At 43.1% G+C, this 25,672-nt stretch overlaps 1 protein-coding gene across 2 annotated transcripts in view; it reads left to right on the forward strand.

Moving 5' to 3' along the window:
• GALNT7 (polypeptide N-acetylgalactosaminyltransferase 7) overlaps window positions 1-25,672 on the forward strand; it is a 126,183-nt gene that overhangs the window by 69,416 nt on the left and 31,095 nt on the right. For both annotated transcript variants that reach the window (XM_075258258.1, XM_075258251.1), the window contains exons 3-5: window positions 20,004-20,170; window positions 21,607-21,737; window positions 24,608-24,687. In XM_075258258.1, the coding sequence (XP_075114359.1) occupies window positions 20,004-20,170; window positions 21,607-21,737; window positions 24,608-24,687 (378 nt within the window). The remainder of the gene's footprint in view (window positions 1-20,003; window positions 20,171-21,606; window positions 21,738-24,607; window positions 24,688-25,672) is intronic.

Here is a 25,672-nt window from a genome sequence, read left to right on the forward strand (position 1 = left end):
GCACTGCTACATCAGATGTAGCAATCTGATGTAGCAGAGCCGAGGGTGCACTAGAACCCCTGTGCAAACTCAGTTCACGCTAATAGAATGCATTGGCCAGCGCTGATTGGCCAATGCATTCTATTAGCCCGATGAAGTAGAGCTGAATGTGTGTGCTAAGCACACACATTCAGCACTGCTTCATCAAGCCAATACAATGCATTAGCCAGTGCTGATTGGCCAGAGTACGGAATTCGGCCAATCAGCGCTGGCCAATGCATTCTATTAGCTTGATGAAGCAGAGTGTGCACAAGGGTTCAAGCGCACCCTCGGCTCTGATGTAGCAGAGCTGAGGGTGCACAAGGGTTCAAGTGCACCCTCGGCTCTCCTACATCAGAGCCGAGGGTGCGCTTGAACCCTTGTGCAGCCTCGGCTCTCCTACATCAGAGCCGAGGGTGCGCTTGAACCCTTGTGCACACTCTGCTTCATCAAGCTAATAGAATGCATTGGCCAGCACTGATTGGCCAGAGTACGGAATTCGGCCAATCAGCGCTGGCCAATGCATCCCTATGGGAAAAAGTTTATCTCACAAAAATCACAATTACACACCCGATAGAGCCCCAAAAAGTTATTTTTAATAACATTCCCCCCTAAATAAAGGTTCTCCCTAGCTATCCCTGCCTGTACAGCTATCCCTGTCTCATAGTCACAAAGTTCACATTCTCATATGACCCGGATTTGAAATCCACTATTCGTCTAAAATGGAGGTCACCTGATTTCGGCAGCCAATGACTTTTTCCAATTTTTTTCAATGCCCCCAGTGTCGTAGTTCCTGTCCCACCTCCCCTGCGCTGTTATTGGTGCAAAAAAGGCGCCAGGGAAGGTGGGAGGGGAATCGAATTTTGGCGCACTTTACCACGTGGTGTTCGATTCGATTCGAACATGGCGAACACCCTGATATCCGATCGAACATGTGTTCGATAGAACACTGTTCGCTCATCTCTAATGAAGACCCATCTACATATCCTGTTCTAAGGATGCCATCATGGGAATGCCAGAGCCAGAATTATTCTGTATAAAAGGCAGGGGCGTAACTACCGTGGTAGCAGCAGTAGCAGCTGCCACAGGGCCCGGGCCATTAGGGGGCCCGGTGACAGCCGCTACCGCTGCGTTTTTTGTTTTTTTTTTAAATAGTCCGTTACGGGCCCCATTCACTTGCTGATCCTGGCTGGGCCGGGATCGGCAAGTGACACCGCGGGCTCCACAAACACTATCATTATACTCAGGGGTCTTTGCAGACCCCCGAGTATAATGATCAGCGCAGTGGCATAACTACCACCATAGCAGCAGAGGCAGCTGCCACAGTGCCCGGGACATTAGGGGGCCCGGCGACAGCTACCTCTGCTACCCCCGCTCTTATCGCAGACAAACTGTTTTAACTGCGATAAGAGCAAGGGAAAGCTGGAAGGACCTTGTGTGACGTCATCCGTCACATGACTGGGTGGGCGTGTCTATAGCCCGTACAGTCCTGGAAAGAGAAGGACAGATCTGCTGCGAGGTAATGAAGGGGAGGGGGAGGGGAAAGGAAGATGCAGGATGGAGAGTGTCTGTGTGTGTGTAAGTGTGTGTGAGTGTGTATGTGTGAGTGTGTATGTATTTGTGGTGAGGAGCAACAGTAACCTAGGGGCAGAGATGGAGGGGAGGTCATGAAAATGTGGGATGGCGAACACAACCAAAGACTGCAGCGGAGCCGGAGACAGGTAAGTAACTTTTTTTTATGTCTGTATCTCCCCACGGTCTCCGATTATTATACTCTGGGGTCTGAAAATACCCCAGAGTATAATAATTGTTTATGGGTGTTCATTATCGGGCATAATCCCGTGTGCAGGGGCCACAATGGGGTATAATACTGTGTGCAGGGGCCACAATGGGGTATAGTACTGTGTGCAGGGGCCACTATGGGACATAATAGAGCTTGCAGGGGGGGGGGGGGGGGTCGGTCAGTCGAGGTCTTCGGTGTCGGGCAGGAAGGAGGGGGGGCCCCATGTCAAAAGTTCGCCACGGGGCCCCGCCATTCCTAGTTACGCCACTGATAAAAGGCTCTCGTTCTAGTGGACTAGCGTTTTCCTTGTGTTAGGTTACATTCACACTACCATCATTATAGTCTGTTGCTCTGATCCATCATAGAATCAGCGAACTTACTATAATGCCGACATAGAGTTCTCCATCAGTCATTCCGGTGACTTTACAGTCCATTGCTCTGATCCTGTGACTGATCAGAATAAGACTATAACACGAACCTACCATTACCCTTAACATATACATCTGAATCATCCCTGCAGCGGGAAAAAAAATAAAAATCTGTTCATAGTCTCACCTGCAAAATCGTCACACATAAGTATACACTCCCATAGTCAAACCCCCATTCTAAACAGGTTAAAATATATCTTTGAAAATAATCCATTAGCTCAGGGACACGTGGCATAGTCACAACAGGTTAGCCACTGGCAGATAACCCGCTGTGACTAATGGATTTTTTTTCTGCGAATTAAATTTAACCAGTGACTAACCTGCTGCCATATACAGTGTGGTGGATATAAACAAGTCCTATCCACACACTACTGATAAACACTGCAGCGCAGGACACTTCTGAACCTGCAGCAACTTTGCACCTCATGTGGAAAACTAGCCACGTGGCCTTAGCCTTAAAGTGAAATTAGGGCTTGCACAATATGGCAAATGGACGGCCAAATTCAGTCACCGATCAATGCAAATGATTGTCTGCTGTAGTGTCTTGACCTAGACCTACCTATAGGGGGTACATTAACACTGTAGTCTATGCTCTCCAATCTGATGTGGCTTGGGGGTTAGATGATGCGGCTACTAATTTAAGCAGTAACCCACACTTGCACCCTATTTCCTCATGAATTACCTTTACTATACATGATGTTCTATTCTGTCTGCCACTTGCTGCAGGTTTTACAGGATGTGGAATAAGAGTAATTGTCCTCAGTGGAGCAATACTCATATAACAATGCAGTGTTGAGCGGTAGAAAATATAGGAGTTTGCATATTTTGCTGTTAACACTCTTTATAAGATTCAGTCCTGACAGACTATTCTTGTGCTCATATCTGGCTCAGGACTGAAAACTGCAATGAGTATGTGACCTAGTTTTGTGGTATAATTGCTCAGATTAACGCCTATTATTGTCACTTATTCTTCAGAAAAACTACCAGATAAACCAGATTACAGTCCACAACGATAACCTAGAACGAGGAACACGTTGTATTAGTAGGCAGGTGTTAGACACATCTGCTTACATCTGCCTGTCCTCAAGATTTAGCAAAGAAGAGGTAAAAACTATGGCCTAGGTTGTACTAAAGTAAAGATATGACCATAATATCAGATAAAGAGCTGTACAGCTTCACCTCCCTGACTGTCTTAGGATATATGCATATATACATACTGCCCAACCGTCCTGATTTCCACGGGACACTCACGCTTTCCTGCTCCTGTCCCTCCATCCTGCGCAGCTCCCTACATGTCCCGTTAATGATTTACTGATCAAGCATTCCTCCGATCATCGCCTGCTCTTATAACAGATAAGAGGCTGCAGTCATCGGAGGAACGCATTACTATGGTTCAAGGACCTTGTGTGACATCACAGGGTTACGTGACTAGGTGGACGTGTCAGTGCTGGAATCTTTGCGTCTCACTCCTTGAGGTCCTGGCACTGCAACCATGTGAAATCAATGAAGGTGTATTTTTGGATGAGTGGTGAGAATTTTTTATTTTTTATTTTTTTCCTTTTTGTTGCTGCAGGATTCACCTGATTTGTGAGGAGATGGAAGCTTTGTTAGGGTAAGTTTACACTGGGTTTTTTGATCAGGATTTTGAGGCCATATCAGCCTCGTAATCCTGACCAAAAAGACTACTCCCATTGACATCAATGGGAGCCGGTCAGTTCTTTTTTTCCGCGAGCTGTTTGTTCTGGCTCCCAGAAAAAAGAAGTAAGATGCTCATTCTTCAGGCGGATTCGCCCTGAAGACACTCCCTCCTCCTGACTAGGCCCATTCATTTGGCCTAATCTGGAGCGGAGTGCATGACTGGATGTTGCTGCAGTGCACCGGCATTCAGTCGCAGCTATCCGTTTTTTGGTCCGGAACCTGAGGTGGCCTCCTCATCAGGTTCCGGACCAAAAAAACCTTTTTTGTGTGAACCCAGCCTTATAAATCTGGTGCATCCTCTAGCAGGCCATGTACCTACTCTGACAGCTACACCAGCTCATAGCTGCCAGATACTTCAGTTATCATGTATACCAAGCGTATATAATAAATCTGGCTGGGACAACGGGCCCGTCCATAGCACGTCCTCTTTAGGGAAAGTGCCAAGAAGAGTGTAAAAGCACTACTTGTGTCAATTTTTTATTTTTTTTCACAAGTGGAGGTTTTCTGCCACAAAAGTGATGTCGGGCCTTTATAAATGTAGGAGTGAGGGCCCTGTTCCTAAGACAAAAACAAAGCCGTACAAACCAAGCTGCATGAGCCGTCATCTGTGTATGAGCCAATGTGGCTTGTATTCAAGTGCATGGGTTATTACTACTATGGAGTCTGGCTGTACTCGTGAGGCCTAAGTTAGACGTTTGCTGTGGTGCTCTATGATCCCTGTGTATACCCCAGAGTACACATTACTAAACCATCAGTGACAAAAAGCTTCTCCGATAACTAGTGCAGGTATACCCAGGGGAATAAGCCTTAGTCACATCAAACAGATCTCTCTCCACCGACGTCCTCATACCACCCTTCTCCTATTTATAGACTAAAGTGTTCCCATTGACTACGCGTGTATCCACATTTATAGGAACGCCCAGAGCTCTGCGTTTTGGCTTAACAACAGACGCTCACATTTGAATAAAATAGCTGATCTACGTCTTTGAATGTCGATGTCTCTGAGCACCAAAACCAAGCACTGATCAAAGACTGTTAAACATTTCACAAGCCCGCTCCATCTTCAGATTCGCCGTACCTCTAGCAAGGTGTGAAGGCTAAAGCTCCTATCAAACATGACAAATCTGCTGATCATGATCAGTACATTGTGTTCTGTATCACGCACATCACCATAAATAGAACGTACATGCGGCTTGTCTGCAAATCTATTACATTTTATGTCCCATCTTAGAGGGTGAAGAAACTTGAGGGTTTGCCATTTAAATGAACTCTGTTAAATACCAAAGGATATCAACATGTGTGTTGAGTATGTTGTGGAGTAGTTACACATGCCACCACTAGATGGCAACATCTAGCAATATGCACCAATGAATATAATGGGCTGTGCTGTTCAGTGCTTGTTGAGGTGCCAGTGATCTGCTCATTGATCTTGGCGGCTGAAGTACACTTCACCCTGTATAGGACTCTCATCATGAATACCTCTTTACAGTCAGCCATTGTTCCTTGGTGATTGTTTCATTTGTCTAATGAGGAGATCAATAAAATTCTATGACTTGTATTATTGCAGATTGTACATACTTGTGTATATGAATACGAGTAAACTATGTCCTAGACCATACCTTTACTTGTATGAATACTGGAAAAACAAATATATCAGAACACTAACTCCGAGTACATGGAGCGTAACAAAATTATTATACATTTCGAACCCTCCTGCCTCAAAAGCTTCGAAAAGTGTCTAGAAACATTAACCATAGTAAAGGGGTTTACCATGCTAAAAATACTGATGACCAATCCTTAGGATAGATCCCCAATGTCCTGCACTATAATCCATGTCTGATGAGGGTGCATTGAGTCACCTGAAACCTCAAATTTTTGGATTACACATCACAATAAATCTGAAATTAAATCACAAGGCCATGGAGTGACAAATTTATCATTATATTTAAGTACGGGGTGGATCTCTACCGAACACAAGTGGAATGACGTTCATCTTTCCTATAGTGTGTCCAGTAGACCAACAACAGAGCTTTCTGCTTCCTGCGCTATTCTCTGTATATCAGCTTCAAATAGCTAATTGATGGAGGTGCCGGTTGTCAGACATCCACCGATCTGATATTGATGACCTATCCTAAGATTAGGTAATCCGTATCTTCTCTATTCTCGTGCCCCTGCCTGATAATCAGGGCTGCGGAATTGGTAGGCCATACCACGGACTCCGATACCTACAGGGTCTAATAAAGTACAACTTTTATTTGTACAAAAATCTCTCTTCCCCAACTGCAATAATGACCATGAGTAATGATAAGAGCTTCCTGCTTGGGACCCATCCCCCCTCCACACCCCCCACCTTTTTAGCTGAAGCCAGGTTGTGACTCTAGGACTAAATTGGCTGTGTTAACAGAAACGTGCCATTCTGCCCTATTGATGATTTTCTCTCCCTTTTAGATTTATTGAGAATTTCTGCTGAGCTTGTAAAGTTAACATTCCTTGTTTTTATAAGGTATCCATTAACAGCCAAGTCCTAATAACTACAGCGTCAGATATTCATGCGTTCATTAATGCTGTGGAGCGAGGGAAACTAGCCGAGACATAAGAAATCTCGGTTATTAGCCAGCTAGCTATAAGCTATGTAAGAAGAATATTAACACTTAGGGTCCTGTTATTAAAGGGGGTGTACAAAGATTGATATTGAAGGACTATTTTAGGATAGGTCATCAATATCAGATCAGTAGGTGCCCAATACCCCTCAACCACTGGATCTGCGCAGTGAATGGAGTCGTAAGCAGACAACTCCCTATCATCTGTAGTGGCCATACAATGTTGTAGTTAAACTCCTGTTTACTCAAAGGGTATATGAATTTTCATGAAAGTTGAAATTTGTGCAGGGTCTTGCAGCAAAGCCTGTTCCATGACTCTATAAGCTTTCATATATGGTGTCCTGTCAGTTTTTCTGCTGCTTATTAATCATATCATATGGCTGCAGCACATTTTACATTTGTGTCTGAGTCAGGGGAGAGTAGTCTGCCCCCCTCCTGTATCCAGTATAAATAGTTTGGTTTGTTTACCTATAATTCTTCCAGGAGTAACTGTACAATAGCAAAGAAATAGCCCACATGAGTATAATATAGGAGGTTCAGGAATACTGGACAGCAAATACATGGAGGCATGTAAAAAGAGCAATCTATGGGCCCCTTCACACAGCGTATACGCTGGCTGATTCTGAATGTGTAAACGTTCCGAATCGGCGGCGTTTAAAACAGATCCCATTCCTTTCTGTGGGAGCCAGCATACGTGCTCTCCCCATAGAAATGAATGGGCTGCTTTTTTCCATTAATTTGTATGGGGAGAGCACGTATGCCGGCTTCCATAGAAAGGAATGGGATCTGTTTTAAATGCCGCTTATTCGGAACGTTTACATGTTCAGAATCAGCCAGCGTATACTCCGTTTGAAGGGGCCCTATGGGCACAGTCTGTGAAACTGGGAATAATATGCCATCTGCAATCACAGATGCAGCCTGAACTAGATAGAAGTGCATAAGTAAATTTTTCTTAGACCCGGTTCACATCTGCATATGAGACCTCTGAACAGAAACCTAATCCACATAAAAAAGCGGTTACCTTAGGAAACCAGCAGACCCCATAGATTATAATGGGGTCTGTGTGGTTTCTGTCCAGTTTCCGCACAAAAAATGTGGAGAGAAAAGTGCCCGAACGCAGATGTGAACCGGACCTTACACTGTAAGCTATGAGATGCTGCAGTCCTTTGCACAGAGCATTTTTTCAGAAGTGTGTGGAGGCTGTGAGGAGAATCAGTCCCTCCCATCTGCATTTACTATGTGAAGAGACTTGACCTCCTCTTCCCACTCACTGTGAAGGGTCTTGCTTATCTAATGTATCTATGGGAGGGATTTCCTTAGCAACAGGGAGTGAACTGCAAATTAGGTAAAAGAGACACACCTAGTATCAGGAACTTTTTAAAATTCTTTTATTAAAGTGCATTTGATTCATGTACATTTTTATCCAGAATCACATGCTATATGAAATGAGACTAAGTTGTTTAAAAAGTTAGTGACCATTTAAATAGAAACTGAGTGACAGTGCCCCAGTACAGCCAGTACTATGTGTACAGTATGGTCTGCTTATGGCTCTGTATACTGTGCAGGTCTGCCGTAGATGCTCCTGGGTGTTGGATCCCCACTAATCTGATGACCCGCCTGCTGTCAGGGGAGAGTTGACACATACCCATACACAATGGATGGTGTACAATTCACACAGTCTATTTAGTGTTTGCTTCTACACCTCCATAACCTACCACTTGGCACAAATATACTGGAAGAAAGCTGGTCATGAAACTCTGCCTAATGTATGTAATTGTAGAGAAATGAGCTTGTACTGTCTGCTGTGAGAGTTATGTCAGGTTACCCATACACGCTGCCTGGAATAATAATTTTATAGAAATGTCTTGCTGTGATTGTGAACTGCCATAAAAAGTATATGATGGACACACAAAAGCCCGCAGAGATGCTAATAACTCTCTCCCCGCCGCCTCTAAAGATCATTACTTCATCCTGGAGCTTGTAGAGAACAGCCTGATCCTGCATTCTCCATTTGTTTGGTCACTATCTGTCATGACCCTGTCTGACTTGTATGGCCTGTTCTACCTTTAGCTCCTGCACCCTGAACATGATCTGTCTTGACGGCCTTCGTGTCCTTTGGATTTCACTATGTCTACACTTTCAGGGCTCTCTGTCGTCCTGATTTGTGTTTCTCCGTATTTCACAACTCTATTATTTTTCTGTTTTTGGAATGCCACATCATGTATAAAGCGTACCTTGTAATTTCCCTCCTTGATCTGATCCCTAGCTGACAAAACATTCACTGTTAACAGCTTCCTGGACTCTGAGTCTTCAGTATGACTTCTTCATCTGGTATCTTCACTTTTCACACTATTGCAGCAGCATTTTCTATAGTGTTAGTGACCAACTAGTTCACCATGATCCTTTCCAGCCAGGACGAGTAGGCCTTACCAGTATATGGTAATATATCACTTAGTATTTCTAAAAAGGTGTGTCAGCCTCTACCCTGGGCGCACTGAAATTCTCCTTCTGATGATCAACACCTCAACATATTCTCACAAGCCTTCTTACAGTCACTGTCAAGATTTATGGCACCTTTTTATCTTGTGTGCTGCATTTTAATAGAATTCAGTGAAAGACCTGTGGACTAAATCATCATGATCCACTATTGATTTACAATGGCTCATGATAGTTGTGAGCCCTATTTGGCACAATATCTGTAAAACACCGCAGAATATGGTTGCACTATACATGTCAGTAAATAAAAATAGATGGTAAGTATCTTTGCAACTAACACACCAATTCACAAGGAGAAACATTTTTGATTCAGGTGACCCTAACCTATCTATCTGCGGGGCTAGGTGGATAGGCTGGGTTTTGGTGACACTCCCTTCACTATACATGTAGCTTTTTTGTAAATATCAATAAGGACAGTTGATTGGAAAGAGAGTTATTACCTGATTATTTTGGATAAAATATGGTAACATTATAATGGCCCACCATTCTTTCAGCCAGTTGTCCCCAACCAAAGACCTGTTTACACTTAATAATAGCAATAATTTTTACAGTTTTTTAACGTCTGACTGATTGTAATGAATATGGTAAAGTGGTGTTAATAATTGGAAATGTACATGCAAGGCTATATTCACATGACCATGCCATGTTTCTCACCGCCGATTTGTATCCTCTGTGGGACCTGTGTGTTTTTGCTCTTTTTTGGAACCATTATTATGCCATTTAGGTCTGTGTGTCCAATGATATTTTTTACTACACTGTTTATGCTAGGTTCACACAAACATCGCCTCTCAGTTGTTCAGGTCTGTCGTGGGCATTGTGGATTCTGCAGATGTGAACAGAGCGAAATTGTGCTTGAAAATGGAGACTAATGTACAATTGCAAAGGTTGAAATCCATAGTTAATTCTGTGGGTGAAACGCGCATCGGGCGTTCCTGATACTGCTTAGGTATGTGTGGGAGACATTAACCATATAAGTGCAGGTTATTGTGGTGACAACACTCTCTGTGTTATTATGGTTGGTTTACTACCAAGGTGATTCCTTCACCATGAGAAACTGTTTGATATTGGTATATGATTAGAGTCTTGTTCCCTTTATATTGGTGGTATTGTTTCTTTATTTTCCCACCTCTCTATGCAGTATACTGGTAATCTGGTACATGTGGCTATATACACCCCCATTATAATTGTTGTCAGTATATTTATGTATATTTGTATGTTACCTTTTTAGTGTAAATTAATAAAGTATTACTATATTTTATTATTCTATATGTGTGGTTGGATTGTTCTTTTTGGCTCTATATAGTTTATGTGGATTTAAGACTTTTCCTAAATGCATTGCTTTATCAAAACTGCTTTGTTTGGCCGCCATCTTAATTTACTCACTTCATTGTTTACACTCCGTTTCTATGACTCTTGGGATTATCTGCTCATTTGTCAATTGATGTAGCTGTCTGCTCTCAGAGGGAGAGGGAGGGGCTTGGAGCAGCTCTGAGCTGTTTGTGTCTTTTAAGTAGCGGAGCTTTTCAGATAGGGGAGGTAAGAGCTCTGGGATTTCTGAGCTCTTATCAGTCAGTTTAATTGAATTTGGCTGATAAAGGCTGAGATAGGGAGTCCATTACCTCTGTATGTAATGCAAACTGACTCAAATCCAGCTCTGCTACATCAGCTTCACACTGTGGTTATTCATTTACAACCAATCCCGTGCAAGTGAAACCCCGCCCACCTATGTGCCGAGAAAAGCTGGAAGTGAAGAGAGCACAACAGCCTGCAGGTTGGTGAACAAGCATCATGGGTATACCCCTTTAAGCCCTGGAAGCACTGCTAAGGCTACTCAAGTAGTATGGGTAAAGTTATATTAGTGGGAAAAACAACTCTCACTGCACATGATGGTCTAGGTAGGAGATGATAGGGGTCTTAGTAACAAGAGCAGTGCTCCAGGGAGCTGAAGGCCTGCCCCTAGTGCACCAACTACCTAATTTGCATAAAACTTCAAAAGTTCTTCTCACAATCCACAAAATGTTGGTTATCACTGTAAGGCCGGGGCCCCACTGGCTGGAAACACCGCGATTTTGCCGCAGCAGTAAAAATTGCGGCGTTTTACAGTACTTGCAAAGTGGATGGGATTCATGCGAATCTCATGCCCACTTTGCAGAAAAAATCGCAGCACGGACATGCCGCAATTTCCAAAACCGTTGTGGTTTTGAAAATCGCAGCATGCAGCATGTCAATTACAGTGCCTACAAGTAGTATTCAACCCCCTGCAGATTTAGCAGGTTTGATAAGATGCAAATAAGTTAGAGCCTTCAAACTTCAAACAAGAGCAGGATTTATTAACAGATGCATAAATCTTACAAACCAAAAAGTTATGTTGCTCAGTTAAATTTTAATAAATTTTAATTATAAAAGTGTGGGTCAATTATTATTCAACCCCTAGGTTTAATGTTTTGTGGAATAACCCTTGTTTGCAATTACAGCTAATAATCGTCTTTTATAAGACCTGATCAGGCCGGCACAAGTCTCTGGAGTTATCTTGGCCCACTCCTCCATGCAGATCTTCTCCAAGTTATCTAGGTTCTTTGGGTGTCTCATGTGGACTTTAATCTTGAGCTCCTTCCACAAGTTTTCAATTGGGTTAAGGTCAGGAGACTGATTAGGCCACTGCAACACCTTGATTTTTTCCCTCTTGAACCAGGCCTTGGTTTTCTTGGCTGTGTGCTTTGGGTCGTTGTCTTGTTGGAAGATGAAATGATGACCCATCTTAAGATCCTTGATGGAGGAGCGGAGGTTCTTGGCCAAAATCTCCAGGTAGTCCGTGCTATCCATCTTCCCATGGACGCGGACCAGATGGCCAGGCCCCTTGGCTGAGAAGTAGCCCCACAGCATGATGCTGCCACCACCATGCTTGACTGTAGGGATGATATTCTTGGGGTCGTATGCAGTGCCATCCAGTCTCCAAACGTCACGTGTGTGGTTGGCACCAAAGATCTCGATCTTGGTCTCATCAGACCAGAGAACCTTGAACCAGTCTGTCTCAGAGTCCTCCAAGTGATCATGAGCAAACTGTAGACGAGCCTTGACATGACGCTTTGAAAGTAAAGGTACCTTACGGATTCGTCTGGAACGGAGACCATTGCGGTGGAGTACGTTACCTATGGTATTGACTGAAACCAATGTCCCCACTGCCATGAGATCTTCCCGGAGCTCCTTCCTTGTTGTCCTTGGGTTAGCCTTGACTCTTCGGACAAGCCTGGCCTCGGCACGGGAGGAAACTTTCAAAGGCTGTCCAGGCCGTGGAAGGCTAACAGTAGTTCCATAAGCCTTCCACTTCCGGATGATGCTCCCAACAGTGGAGACAGGTAGGCCCAACTCCTTGGAAAGGGTTTTGTACCCCTTGCCAGCCTTGTGACCCTCCACGATCTTGTCTCTGATGGCCTTGGAATGCTCCTTTGTCTTCCCCATGTTGACCATGTATGAGTGCTTTTCACAAGTTTGGGGAGGGTCTTAAGTAGTCAGAAAAGGCTGGAAAAAGAGATAATTACTCCAAACATGTGAAGCTCATTGTTCTTTGTGCCTGAACTACTTCTTAATACTTTAGGGGAACCAAACAGAATTCTGGTGGTTTGAGGGGTTGAATAATAAATGACCCTCTGAATAAACTTTTCACAATTTAAAAAAAAATTAAACAAAGAAATAACATTCTTTTTTGCTGCAGTGCATTTCACACTTCCAGGCTGATCTACAGTCCAAATGTCACAATGCCAAGTTAATTCCGAATGTGTAAACCTGCTAAATCTGCAGGGGGTTGAATACTACTTGTAGGCACTGTATATCTACGGAAACGTCGGCGAAGTCCGTGAAGGAAAACTCTGTGAAAGCGCTGCTGGAAGAACCGCAATGCGTTCGCTGCGATTCGTCCTGCAGCATTTTAGCGCTGCGTTTCCTGCCAGTGGGACCTTAGCCTAACATGGCAAAGGCAGTTGAATATATTTGTGGTAGGTGGTAGACTCCATTTAAAGGTAATGTGTCACCAGAAAATGACTAGGCACTATTAGTGTTTTTAGTGTTTATTTATATAGTACCATTAATTCCATGGTGCTTTACATTTGGGGGTTACATACAATTCACAAAATATACAGGTACATATCATACTAACAGTGATCGGCTGGCACAGTGGGGTAGAGGGCCCTGCCCGCGAGGGCTTACAATCTATGAGGGAAGGGGGTAGAGACAGAAGGAGAGGGGGAGACTGTACAGATGGCGGTGCGGTGATAGTGTTATTGGAGGTTGTAGGCCTTCCTGAATAGGTGAGTCTTCAGGGCCTTCTTGAATCCTGTGATTGTGGGGGTCAGTCTTATGTGTCGTGGTAAGGAGTTCCAGAGTATGGGGGATGCACGGGAGAAGTCTTGGAGACGGTTGTGTGAGGAGCGGATGAGGGCAGAGCGGAGTAGGAGGTCGTTGGAGGATCTGAGGTTACGTGTGGGCAGGTAGCGGGAGATGAGGTCAGAGATATATGGAGGGGACAGGTTGTGGATGGCTTTGTATGTTAGTGTTAGTAGCTTGAACTCAATTCGCTGGGCTATGGGTAACCAGTGGAGGGACTGGCAGAGGGGAGCAGCCGATGAAGATCGGGGGGTGAGGTGGATTAAGCGAGCAGCACAGTTTAAGGTGGACTGGAGGGGGGCGAGGGTGTTTGCCGGGAGTCCATGCAGAAGGGTGTTGCAGTAGTCTAAGCGGGAGATTATGAGGGCCTGGACGAGCATCTTGGTAGTTTCCGGGGTGAGGAAGGAGCGGATTCGGTGGATGTTCTTGAGCTGGAGGCGACAAGAGGTGTTGAGGGTTTGAATATGTGGTTTGAAGGATAGGTCAGAGTCCAGGGTAACCCCAAGGCATCGGGTCTGTGGGACAGGGGTAAGTGGGGTTCCATTAACTTTGATAGATGGGTCAGGTGGAGGGGCCATACAGGATGGGCTGAAGATGATAAACTCTGTTTTCTCCATGTTGAGTTTGAGAAAGCGGGAGGAGAGGAAGGAGGCTACGGCCGCTAGACAATCTGGAACTCTGGCCAGCAGGGAGGTAATGTCTGGTCCAGAGATGTATATTTGGGTGTCATCGGCATAGCAGTGGTACTGAAAGCCATGAGATTCTATGAGTTGGCCCAGGCCAAGGGTGTAGATGGAGAACAGGAGGGGTCCTAGGACGGAGCCTTGGGGGACACCTACAGAGAGAGGGCGAGGTGAGGAGGTGGTGTGCGAGTGGGAGACGCTGAATGTGCGGTCAGAGAGGTATGAGGAGATCCAGGAATGGGCCAAGGGATGAGAGAATTTCTAACAGGAGGGAGTGGTCAACTGTGTCAAAGGCAGAGGAGAGGTCGAGGAGGAGGAGGACAGAGTAATGGCACTTGGCTTTGGCGGTTAGCAGGTCATTAGTGACTTTTGTTAGGGCAGTTTCAGTGGAGTGCCGGGGTCTGAAGCCTGACTAAAGTCTGTCAAAGAGCAGGTTGGACGAGAGATAGGAGGAGAGTTCTGAGTGGACGTGTTGCTCGAGAAGTTTTGAGGCGTACGGGAGCAGTGAGATGGGACGATAGTTGGCAGGAGAGGACGGGTCCAGGGACGGTTTCTTAAGTATAGGAGTGACAGTGGCGTGTTTGAAGGCTGAGGGGAAGGATCCATTGGTTAGGGATAGATTGAAGAGATGGGTTAGGGCTGGAGTGATAACTTCAGTGAGCTTGGGGATGAGATGTGATTGAATCGGGTCGAGCGCACAGGAGGTGAGGTGGGATTTGGAGATTAGGGAGGAGAGTTTTTCATCAGTGATGGAGGAGAAACAGGTCAGGGATGGGGAGCAGCGAGTAGTTGGGTGGATGGATTGTCGGGGGAGTAGGGTGAGGCTGTCTCTGATGGTGTCAATTTTAGTTTTAAAGTAGGAGGCGAAGTCGTCAGCTGAGATAAGTGATGTCGGAGGGGGGGCGGGAGGAGGGAGTTGAAGGTGGAGAATAGTTGTTTGGGGTTGCGAGAGAGTGCGGATATGAGTGTGGTGAAGTAGACCTGCTTGGCGGCGGTGAGTGCGTTCTTAAATGTGAGAACTGCCTCTTTGTACCTGAGGAAGTCCTCCTGGGAGTGGCTTTTCTTCCAGAGGCGCTCTGCAACCCGCGAGGCACGTCTCAGTTTTTTAGTCTGGTCAGTGTGCCAGGGTTGTCTATTGGTTGGTCGGGCTCTGGAGTTTGTGTAGGGGGCCACAGAATCAAGGGCTGAGGTAATGGTGGTATTATAGAAGGCAGCAGCGGCATCTGTGTCCTGGATTGAGGATATGTCAGCGAGTGGTAGGAGAGAGTCTGAGAGGGTGCAGGTGTCACTAGGCCATATAATATGCTGAGACTGTAGAAGAATTCTTTGCAGCAGTCACCTCACTTATCAGCACACTGATGGTCACATTTCTCATGTATATGTAGATAAGACACAGAGTCTACAATAGAGGATTTCACAGCACATCTATTCCCCTCTGCACACAATGACTTGTGCCCAGGTCAGGCAGCATGTCTAGAAAACTCTCCCAGACCATTGTGTTTATGGCCTATGACCCTTCTATAGGAAACAGGAAGTCAAACATTGTTTTAGGTTTATTGGCATTGGTTGGAATTGCAAGATTTTTAGGATTTTTTTTAAAATAGATATTCATTTGGAAAATTAAAAACAACATCACTGAAAATTCTTTAAAAATCCACATAAAAATGTGATTTAAACAATAGATAATTTCCTGGCGAGACATTCTCTGTAAGCTATAGCTCTCTATATGATAGTAGAGGTGGAAATAGCCCTTTTAGACTAGACTAGCAGGCACGCTATTGAAATGCATGCTGTCATATAATACAGATAATACTTTTGCGAGCTGTAGATTGATGTCATTTTTCTTTCTCAGCACATGGTTTTCTTTGACTCTGAGAATCATCGCCGGCTGCCTTCATCTCCGCTGAATTTTAAATGACATAGAAAGCACAGAAAGGAGCAGAGACTGTGCAGGATCTGTCATGTGCTTTACAGATACCGGGAAATGCAGAACATTTTTCTGCTGTTTAATTTCCATTTTGTTAGGGCTTGTCCCTTCAGGATCTGTAACACTGGAGTACATGTAATTTGATGGGATGTGCTCCTAGTTTGCATTATGGTTACTAAAAGCGAGCTCAAGAGTCATTGAGTTAAAAACAGACTAATAGATTGCTTTCAGATGCTTGCAAGTACCAGGCCTTTCAGCCAGATTAATTTTCAAGGGGCGGCTTTTATGGCTGCTATAAGAATCAAACATTTGTTGCTGTCTGTCTCCCCTCTGTATGGGCTGTTTTTTCTTTCCCTCCTCTTTTCTTCAAGGCATGGGTTCTCAGCTTCCTCTACACTCCCCTCCTCCCTCCTTAGAAATACAATGCAGAGCAGATGTTTTCTGGTCTTTGTCAGGGTATTTGCAATGTGCAAGTATGCTTTGAGTCACAGTTCTCAGTTGTAACGGCCTCAGAGTCATTACAAGTCCTGCTTTTCTATACTTGGCTTATTTACATGTAGTTTTGTTTTTACTGTCATACATTTGTTGTTGGATATCCATTGACGGCACTATTTTGCTTTGTGTGTGTGGTTGTTTTTTTTTTGTTTGTTTTTTTCATTTGATACATAGTTTATGGCTGGATTTTACCACAGATTTCATGATATATAATATAATTTTCTAATTTCTGATAATATATATATATATATATATCCATACTAGCCTCTGCCTGTGACTTCGTCTGCATGTTGTTGTTGATGATCCACCTGTATTCAGAAAATTGCTGCCGTCAATGGTTTTCCTGCTCCAGCGTTTCGGCAGTTCTCAAGCTGTCCTGCCGCTGAACTTATTCCTCACGCCATGCCTGTGATTGTTCCGGCGTCTCAGCAGCTCGCTGGGACTCCATGTAATGGGCGTGTTGTTGGCTTCAATGACTCGCCTACTCCGGTGTTTCAGCTGCTCTAAGATCCACTTGATGCCTAGCTTGCTCAATCCTCCTCAGCTCCGCTGCAGGAGAAGTCTGTGTCTTCTGGCTACCGTCATAGCTCTCGTTTTTAGAATTTTGCCTCAAATTAGATTTTTTTTTTCCCCAGCATGTTTAAAATTGGCAAACTGCTAATTTTATTGAAGGTGGTTTTTTTATGTCAGTGTCTCAGCATTGGATCAAATCCAATAATATGCAGATGTTTGTACAGAGTGGATGGAATGGATGTGTTGTGTGTTTTTTTACATAGAGAGATAACAGACCTGGCTTTATCAGCAAAGTGCAATTAGCTGATAGTCCTGGCAGCAAGAGCAGTGTAATATAGTATATGAATATAAATTCATAACAGTTGTGAAACGATTTCATTTACCGGGATAAAAAGTAGCCTATGTGTTAGTCGAGGTTACAAACTATCTATGTGCCAAATTTCATATAAATCCATTCAGCTGTTTTTGCGTGATTGAGTAACGCCCGCAAACTTTCACATTTCTGATATTAGTAGGATTCTCAGAAATTAGCAGTAGATTTATGGCCCCTGTCATCCATTTGTAATTCAGGGAGATACTGAAGGATTAACGAAAAGAAAACAGGACAGTGATGCTCTAGGGAAAGGGGAGCAACAGATCTGTACACTATGAACTGTACTGGGTACTGATGTTGCGTTCCCATTCAAGTGACCTTGGGCTTTGCCATGCGCCTCCAATTAAAGGGAATGTGAACCTTGCTATAGTAGTATGGCATGATTTTATTTCCACTTCTGGCTCAGTACACTGTAGAAAAATAGTAATTTTTATTCATATAATACCAACAGCATATGCAGCATAAATAATAGGGTTCATGTACAGACAAAATTAGATGTTACAGAATAAAAATTTAAAGGGATTGTCCAACCCCCAAATTGAATGATCAATTCACACAATAGGAGGGATGGTCCTGTTCACAAGAGCTTGCAATCTATGAGGAGGAAGGGGGGCACAATAGTCATAAGTCCTTGATGGTACTCTAGTCCAGCCTTTTATTATAACATAAGCTAAGCTGCTGTTTAGGTCTTCAGAAAGCTGGTACCTAAGAAGCGGCTTTTATAGGACAGTAACTCACTAAGCGGTGAAGGACATATCCACTAGTAGCAATGAAGCTTTCATCTATATCGTTCAAGACCATAAACGTCAGCCGGGCGCCCTATTGTGAAGGGCACAGACGACCAAACAGCTCGTGAGGACTGACAAACAACATCAATAAAAATCACTAGCGCTTACACATCTAGAATATGCTACATTTAAGCTACAGGGAACTTTCATATTTAGTCTTTCATATTAGAGAATCATGTCCTCAAAGTTTTCCTTTAAAGCATTGACTGAGGGAAAGTGAGCAGGGAGATAATTATGTGCTCCCTGCTCCTGCGCTCTGCTGTGCTCTAATCACTGGCAGGGGGAGCGCTCACATTCTCTTATCTGTGGCCTCTCTTCTTGCATATTACCATGTCTGAGTAAATCCTTCATGTTTCAGATATAGAAGAATGTTAGAAAATGTGCAAATTATTTTGCCATTGAAACCCCCCAGATAACTATGTAGAGTAATACTGCGTGATCGTGTGTTAAACGATATGGTATTAAAACATGTAATAGACCGGTCTGGCATACAGTACTACGACATGTCTGGTCTTCTGCTATGGTTAATCCCCATGGATCTCAACCTGTCAAGACTTTGATGCCCTGTTAGATAAGCGACACCAGATTTGCCTGGCAGCTGTATATCCCCCTCCCCCACTAATGAAATAACCTTTATATAGCAGAAATCCACAATAATGCTGAGTTTATACATGCAGAATAGTAGTACGTCTTGTTGTCAAGAACCACAGATCTGCAACAGGTAAAGGTGCAGCGCATAAAACGGGAATTTTATTAGTGATTTGCGGCGATATTGCACCAAACATGATAACTTTTTGATGTTTTGTGCTTTTATGTTAGATATTCAGGGGTGTGGCTTATCTGGTGGGGTGTGGCCTCTCACGGCCCAGCAAATTCATTATAATTTACGCCATAAACTGCTGTAATTTTCTATAGTAATTGTCTAATTTACACCACATCCTAGCTGTAGATCTGAGTTTTTGGCACATTGAGGACAGGAGAAGCACCAGTTTATTTAAGAATACCTCTCCATAAATTAGTCACATATTCAACACACAAGAGAAGTGCCAGTCTTGATAAATTCCGCCCGATATGTCTTTCCGGTACTGTGCACACCAAACAGGGTTTTGCTGTACAATTCTTAAGCATGTGACACCCTTGTACTGGTCACCCAGCATGTGAAAACCCAACTGATGGGATACCCTGAGGCCCTGTTCACACAGGGCACAGGATGGCGTATTTTGGTCCTGATTTTGATGCAGGAAGCCGTGTCAGAATAGGACCAAAATGCGCCTGCCACGACTGTCGCGGTTTCTGACAGTCACGGCTGCCGCTCCGGAGTAGGCCCAAATGAATGGGCCTAGTCTGGAGCGTGCTGCCGCAAGGTGGACGCTGCAACTGGATCAGCCGCGGAATCCGCCTGTAGAAAGGGCAGCTCGCTTGTTTTTTCTGTGAGCGGGAACAAACCACTCACGGAAAAAAGGACGGTAGCGGTCTACATAGACCTCTATTGTGAGGAGGCAGATTTTGAGGAGGATTCGGCGCCAAAATCTGCCCCCTCTTGCCCCGTGTGAATGGGGCCTTAGATTTCTTTCACAGATTTGCAAGATGACATCTTTGTATCCACACACACATGTAGAGAAAATAGAATTTATGTCTGTAGGGGATTGTAGGGTTATAGGTTGGACTTGATGGACTCATGACTTTATCCAACCTCATCTACTATGTAACTATGTCTTGTTTTTCCTTGCATTGGTTGGTGAATAAAATCTAATCTTTTTTTACTGTTTTTGTTAGAAAACATGTCACTGTTCATAACTATTTGAAAATTGTTATTTGTAGGTGCAAGTACTGGCATTACGATGAAAACTTGCTGACGTCCAGTGTGATCATTGTTTTCCATAATGAAGGCTGGTCGACGCTCATGAGGACTGTTCACAGTGTCATCAAGAGAACTCCTAGAAAATTCTTGGCTGAGATTGTCATGATAGATGATTACAGTAACAAAGGTGAGTTCTGCTCAAGAAAGCTAATCCTAGACATAAGATTTGCTCACAATATGATGGTGGCTGGCACACTGCCCTGCACCCTACACCATCCATAAAATCAATGGGAGCTGAGCTGCTGTAACCAGCTTCTTTCTGGCATCCTCCTCTGTGTAGTTTTGGCATTGGCTGTGAACAAATGATTAATGTGGGTGCTGGGTGTCCGTCCTCCACCAATCTGGTATTGATGACCTATCCCTATGGTTAGGTCCTCACTGCCAAAATACTGTTTAACCCCTAACAGTTTGCCTGTCTTCTGCTCAGGTTTTGATTAAGGCACTGAATAGGAGTCAGGCAGAGAAACTACAGCGGGAGCAGTTACTTACATGGTTCTCTGGAGCTACCGGAGCTCAAACTGTGAATTTGGGGTTGTTTTGAAGCCAAGAATCTTGCCTGTATTCCCAGTAGAACAAGATACTCATTTCAGTGTGCAGGGAAAGGAGGATGATTTCTTATTCTTCTGCCTCTGTGACTTCAAATGATCCTAGGGAAGGAGTACCTTGTACTGTTGTTTGTGGTATCACCCCCCACCCCCATTATAAGTCAGAGAGCATATTTGTCATTTAACCCCATAGGTATACTGGTCAATGCTGCCTACATCCTCTAAGTGGCTTCAAATAGAAAGTAAAAATAGACATTTTTTTTTTAATGGAAAAACCCCACATGGTTGGTATTGTCACATATGTAATGTAAACGTGTAAAATAAAATGAGTACATTATCTAAATGATAAACTCATGTATCTAACAGTGATTTCTAGACAGGAACGTTATTTCTGAATACATTAAAATCGCAATGTTTTGGCTACTTAACAGAGCATATAATAACGTTACGTGGGACAAGCCCTTTAAGCCATTTCATACATGAGCACCCATGTCTCCATTGTTCTTTAGGCTCTGTATACATCTTGTGGTTTGATGGCTCTTTACCGCAGCAACCAGATGTCACACTGAACATTTGGTGTTGCTCTGAGCAGCTGAGATCATGAAGGTGACAAACTTAGTGACATTTATTTGTTTTGTGTTACAACAAGGATCTCTTTTTTTTTTTTTTTTTTTTTTAGAAGTTAAGACTTGTGTGGGACAGTGAAGCTTGTGGTTACACATTCAACCATTCACTATCCTGGCGAAAACCCACTTGACACATCACTTGTGAAATGTATACAGATAGCTGCTAAACCATCCTGTGAGGATTATGTAATAGAACCTAGAAATAAACCATGTTCGGTGCAAGTGGTATCAGTCATGAAATACAGTCATGAATATACTGTGCTACCCACATGCCAGCATCAATGTCTGTGACTGCTCTGGCAAAAGAATTGGATAGCGTGCTTCAGATTTAAGGGCAGTGCAGGATCGTAAGAGTGGTATTGTTATGGATCTGCCTGTTTTTATTCTTCTAGAACACCTAAAGGGAAGGCTGGACAATTATATCAAACAATGGAATGGGCTGGTAAAGGTATTTAGAAATGAACGAAGAGAAGGGCTTATACAAGCAAGAAGCATCGGAGCCCAGAAAGCTAAACTAGGACAAGTAAGTAAGATTATATTGCGGCCTTTTATAGATTCTCACAATATATGCAGGCACACAGCTCTATGAACACGCAGCCATGTCCTCAGCCATAATAGCTCCGCTTGAGGACCATGTTTTTGAGTCTCACTGAGAGATACATTTAACCATGTACAGCCTCATGGAATTAAAAATTAATAAAAGCAATAGCATGCACAAGAGGCCCAGTCTGATACAGTATGTATAAAATGAATATCCCTTTAACCAGCCTTGTTTTGAAGTTTCATCCTAGGCTGGGGCTAAACAGCGATTTTTGGCGGAAATACCGACTGTGCATCCGAAAATTGTTGTTTCTCCTAGCATCATTGCAAGTAGTGTACATCTGTGGGGTCACAATGCAACCCCAATGTTGTCACAACCATGACACTCATTGTTTTGCTCCCCCATTCATGTACATTGCTTGTGATGTTACAGGATGACACTGCGGTTGGTTGTGCTGGGTGTTCTGTGGCCAGCTTCAGTTTAGCAAGTGCTTGTATTCTATATTAAAGAGGACCTTTCATCACCTCCAACTCCACTTCTTAGCACCTGTTAATAGGTGCTGCTCCGCTGATTCTTGCCCAGTTGGACGTTTTTCTCTATCCACCACCATTCCCAAGCAATCAGTGCTGTTAGTTTTGGTGCCTTGTATGCTATTTAGGCTCTGTACTGCTAACCACTGAGCCACTGTGCTGCCTAAGCGCCAACGTGTTCTGTAGTGTTTTACAGGCAATGTCAACCACTGTCTTTTTAGTGGGAGGAAACCCATACAAACATGGAGAGAACATACAAACTCCTTGTAGATGATTTTCTTGGTAAAACTTGAACCTAGGACTTCAGTGCAGCAAGGCTACAGTGCTAACCACTGAGCCACCGTGCTGTCAATTTCTACATATGTTTGTAGTAGAAATAGATTTATTAACAACACTCCGAATTATAAGAAAAGATGCCTCGAATTATACTCTGAGGAATACGACCGTTTACTATAACAGACCCGTCAGTTTCTCTTTGAAGAGTACTGATCAGTTCTTTGCTTTTTACATAAGTGCATCCCAGAATCCGTATACTGATAAAATGGTCTGAGCTCTGTTTTTCTTCTACACAGAGTAAAATATTGTCTGTGCCTGCCCTAACACAGCAGCATGTGTAGAACAACTCTGGTTGCCTGTGAGAATATTGATCTATAGTTCAGCTTTGTTCCATGCTTTAAAGCTGACTGCTGTGTTGCAAAGAGCCTTCTATAATAGTTTGAGGGTTACTTCTTTTCTGACATTTACATATGCAAATATACCCGAGATGACCAAGTGTACCAGATCATAAATGTCATTTATAGGAATTAAATTAAATGGAATGGCTGCATCCAGTATCATGTAGGTCTGGCTTCATGTTGTCACAACGCTCTACTTTTCCTTCTCAGTAGGCAGTCATTGCAGCCATATGGCCTGTAAGATTTTCTCACTTGAAAATTGCAGTGTCAATGCTACACTTAGTATATCGTCATCTTCAGTACAACTGGTTAAACCGGACCTAGCAGCTCCTATGACAAGACTGTTTGTATATCATGCAGCTTCTAAACCTCTGTACAGAGTAGCACAGTCTGTTGCATTGTTCTGTATAGTAGTGACTAACACTGTACTAATGCCATAAGAACTTTACTTTAGCCTCCATCAGTTTAATGGGGGCCTATGGCTCAGTTTAATATATGCACTTGAAGCTTTCTTGACGCATACGTTAAAGTGTACCTCCAGTATAAACCGCTTTGCATAAATGAATAGTGCAGGTAAACTGTAATATATTTATTAAAGAAATTAGTGGTTTTTCTCCACTTTTCAGGCTGTTACTTTATACATATTGGTGTATGAAGAGGGGAGGGAGAGGAAGAGACTGTTAGAAAAGACACTCACATAATCGCTGCATTCTGCTACTTTGTGGTTTTTAAACACTCATTGGTTTGTAGAGAAGTGCACAGAACAAGACCATAAATGCATTAACCATTTGGCAACAAGCCTCAACTCCACCCCTGCCTTCTCCATAGAGCTCTATGTGTGAGGCTGGATATGGAGATAGGAGTTTAATGTAAACAAATAGTCAAATTGAAGATAAGGAGGAGGAAAGCAGCTTAAGGAACAGATCTCTTTAATAAGACATGTTATAAAGTTTCCTATAATTAAAGAGGACCTTTCACAAACTCCAACAAGTCCAGCTCTTTACATCAATTAATAGCCGCCGCTTCGCTAATTCTGGCCCAGCTGGGATTTTTTTCTCTAGCCCTCTACTTTCCCAAGCAATCATTGCTGTTCTCTTCGGTGCCTGATATGCTATTTAGGCTCTGTACTGTAAGGGAGCAGCGTCAGGCAGGAGCAGCCAAAGGGGTATGATTCTGAACTCTGACATTGGCTGTATCTAATTGGAGCTGTGAATCACACCCCCTGCCTGACACTGCCCATCTGACATTACAGAGATTAAATAGCACATCAGGCACCAAAACTAACTGCACTTGTTGCTAAAGAATGGTGGGGGCTAAAATTGGTTGGTTGAGATGGTAAAATGCATTATTCATTGTTTATAATTAGAGGTACACTTTAAATATGCATGTGATGGTGTGGTGCAGCGTGAAAAAGTTTCTTAATTAACCGTTACATTCCCAAATTTGGAATACTTTTAACAGAAAAAAAAACAAGAAGGTTTACAATTGAGTGTCTAAGCAAAAAGCTCGTAATTGTATTCTTGCAGGTTAGTCAATAGAGGCACCTTTAGTGGCAAAGCTGTATCCAGACATCAATCAGTTTTATTTTTTTTGTTTTTCTAGCAGTGCATTACATTTTCTAATGTGATGTAACATTGATCTCTTCTAGGTTTTAATTTATCTAGATGCACACTGTGAAGTAGGAATTAACTGGTATGCTCCTTTAATAGCTCCCATAGCCAAAGACAGGTAAGGTATATTTTGTATGAATTCTAACATAAATAAATGTATATTGTATGCAATAGGCAGTACACATGCACAAACTTGATCTTCAAGTTTTACAGATTTGGGAGACTAAAATGTTGAGTTAGTTTGCCTAATAGATAAGGGTACTATAGTTTATTACAGGGCTGACAGTGTTTAATGTACAGGTTGGAATATACCTGTTACCGTGCAATGTGCACATGGTTTGTGTTGTTTCAAACACAAAAGCAAGAAATTGTATAACTTAACTCTTGATGAGGCAAACCATTCCAGGTGGCTACCTCATGAAGATGTTTGAATGCTAAGAGTGTACAAATCTCATCAAGGCAAAAGGGGACTAGTTTGAAAAATCTAAAATATACAACATAATGTGGTTTAACACTTTTTTGTGGACCACTTAATTCCATGTATCCCCTTCATAGATTTAATTTGTAGAAAAACAAACAAGAAAACCATAGAATGAAAAGGTGTGTGTCTAGACTTTTGACTGGTTTATTATAAAGTTTCTGCTAAAAATATGCACGTCTTGTTTGTGTCATATACCGTATATACTTGAGTATAAGCCGAATTTTTCAGCAGAGTTTTTGTGCTGAAAAAGCCCCCCTCGGCTTATACTCGAGTCAATAGTTTTTTTTTTTTTTGTTTTGTTTTGTTTTTTTAAGAGGGAAGGGGGGGTCTATGACCAGCCACAATATCAATGTATAGAATCTCACATAAAATAGTGGAATAAAAAGAAGCTTTAAAAAAAAGTAAAAGTTCTAAATCCCTCCTTTCCCTATAATACATATAAAAGTTGAAAACTACTGTGAAACACATACACATTAGGTATCCCTGTGTCTGAAAGTGCCCGGTCTACTGAATATAGGGTATCTGCAGTGCTCCTGTTCCATCGGGAAGGGGTTAATAGGAGCACTACAGATACCCTATATTCAGCCAGGCTGAATTCCAAGTGGGGGGAAAAAAACAGTCC

This window comes from Leptodactylus fuscus, chromosome 1 (assembly GCF_031893055.1).
Source record: "Leptodactylus fuscus isolate aLepFus1 chromosome 1, aLepFus1.hap2, whole genome shotgun sequence".
NCBI classification, from domain to species: Eukaryota; Metazoa; Chordata; class Amphibia; order Anura; family Leptodactylidae; genus Leptodactylus; species Leptodactylus fuscus.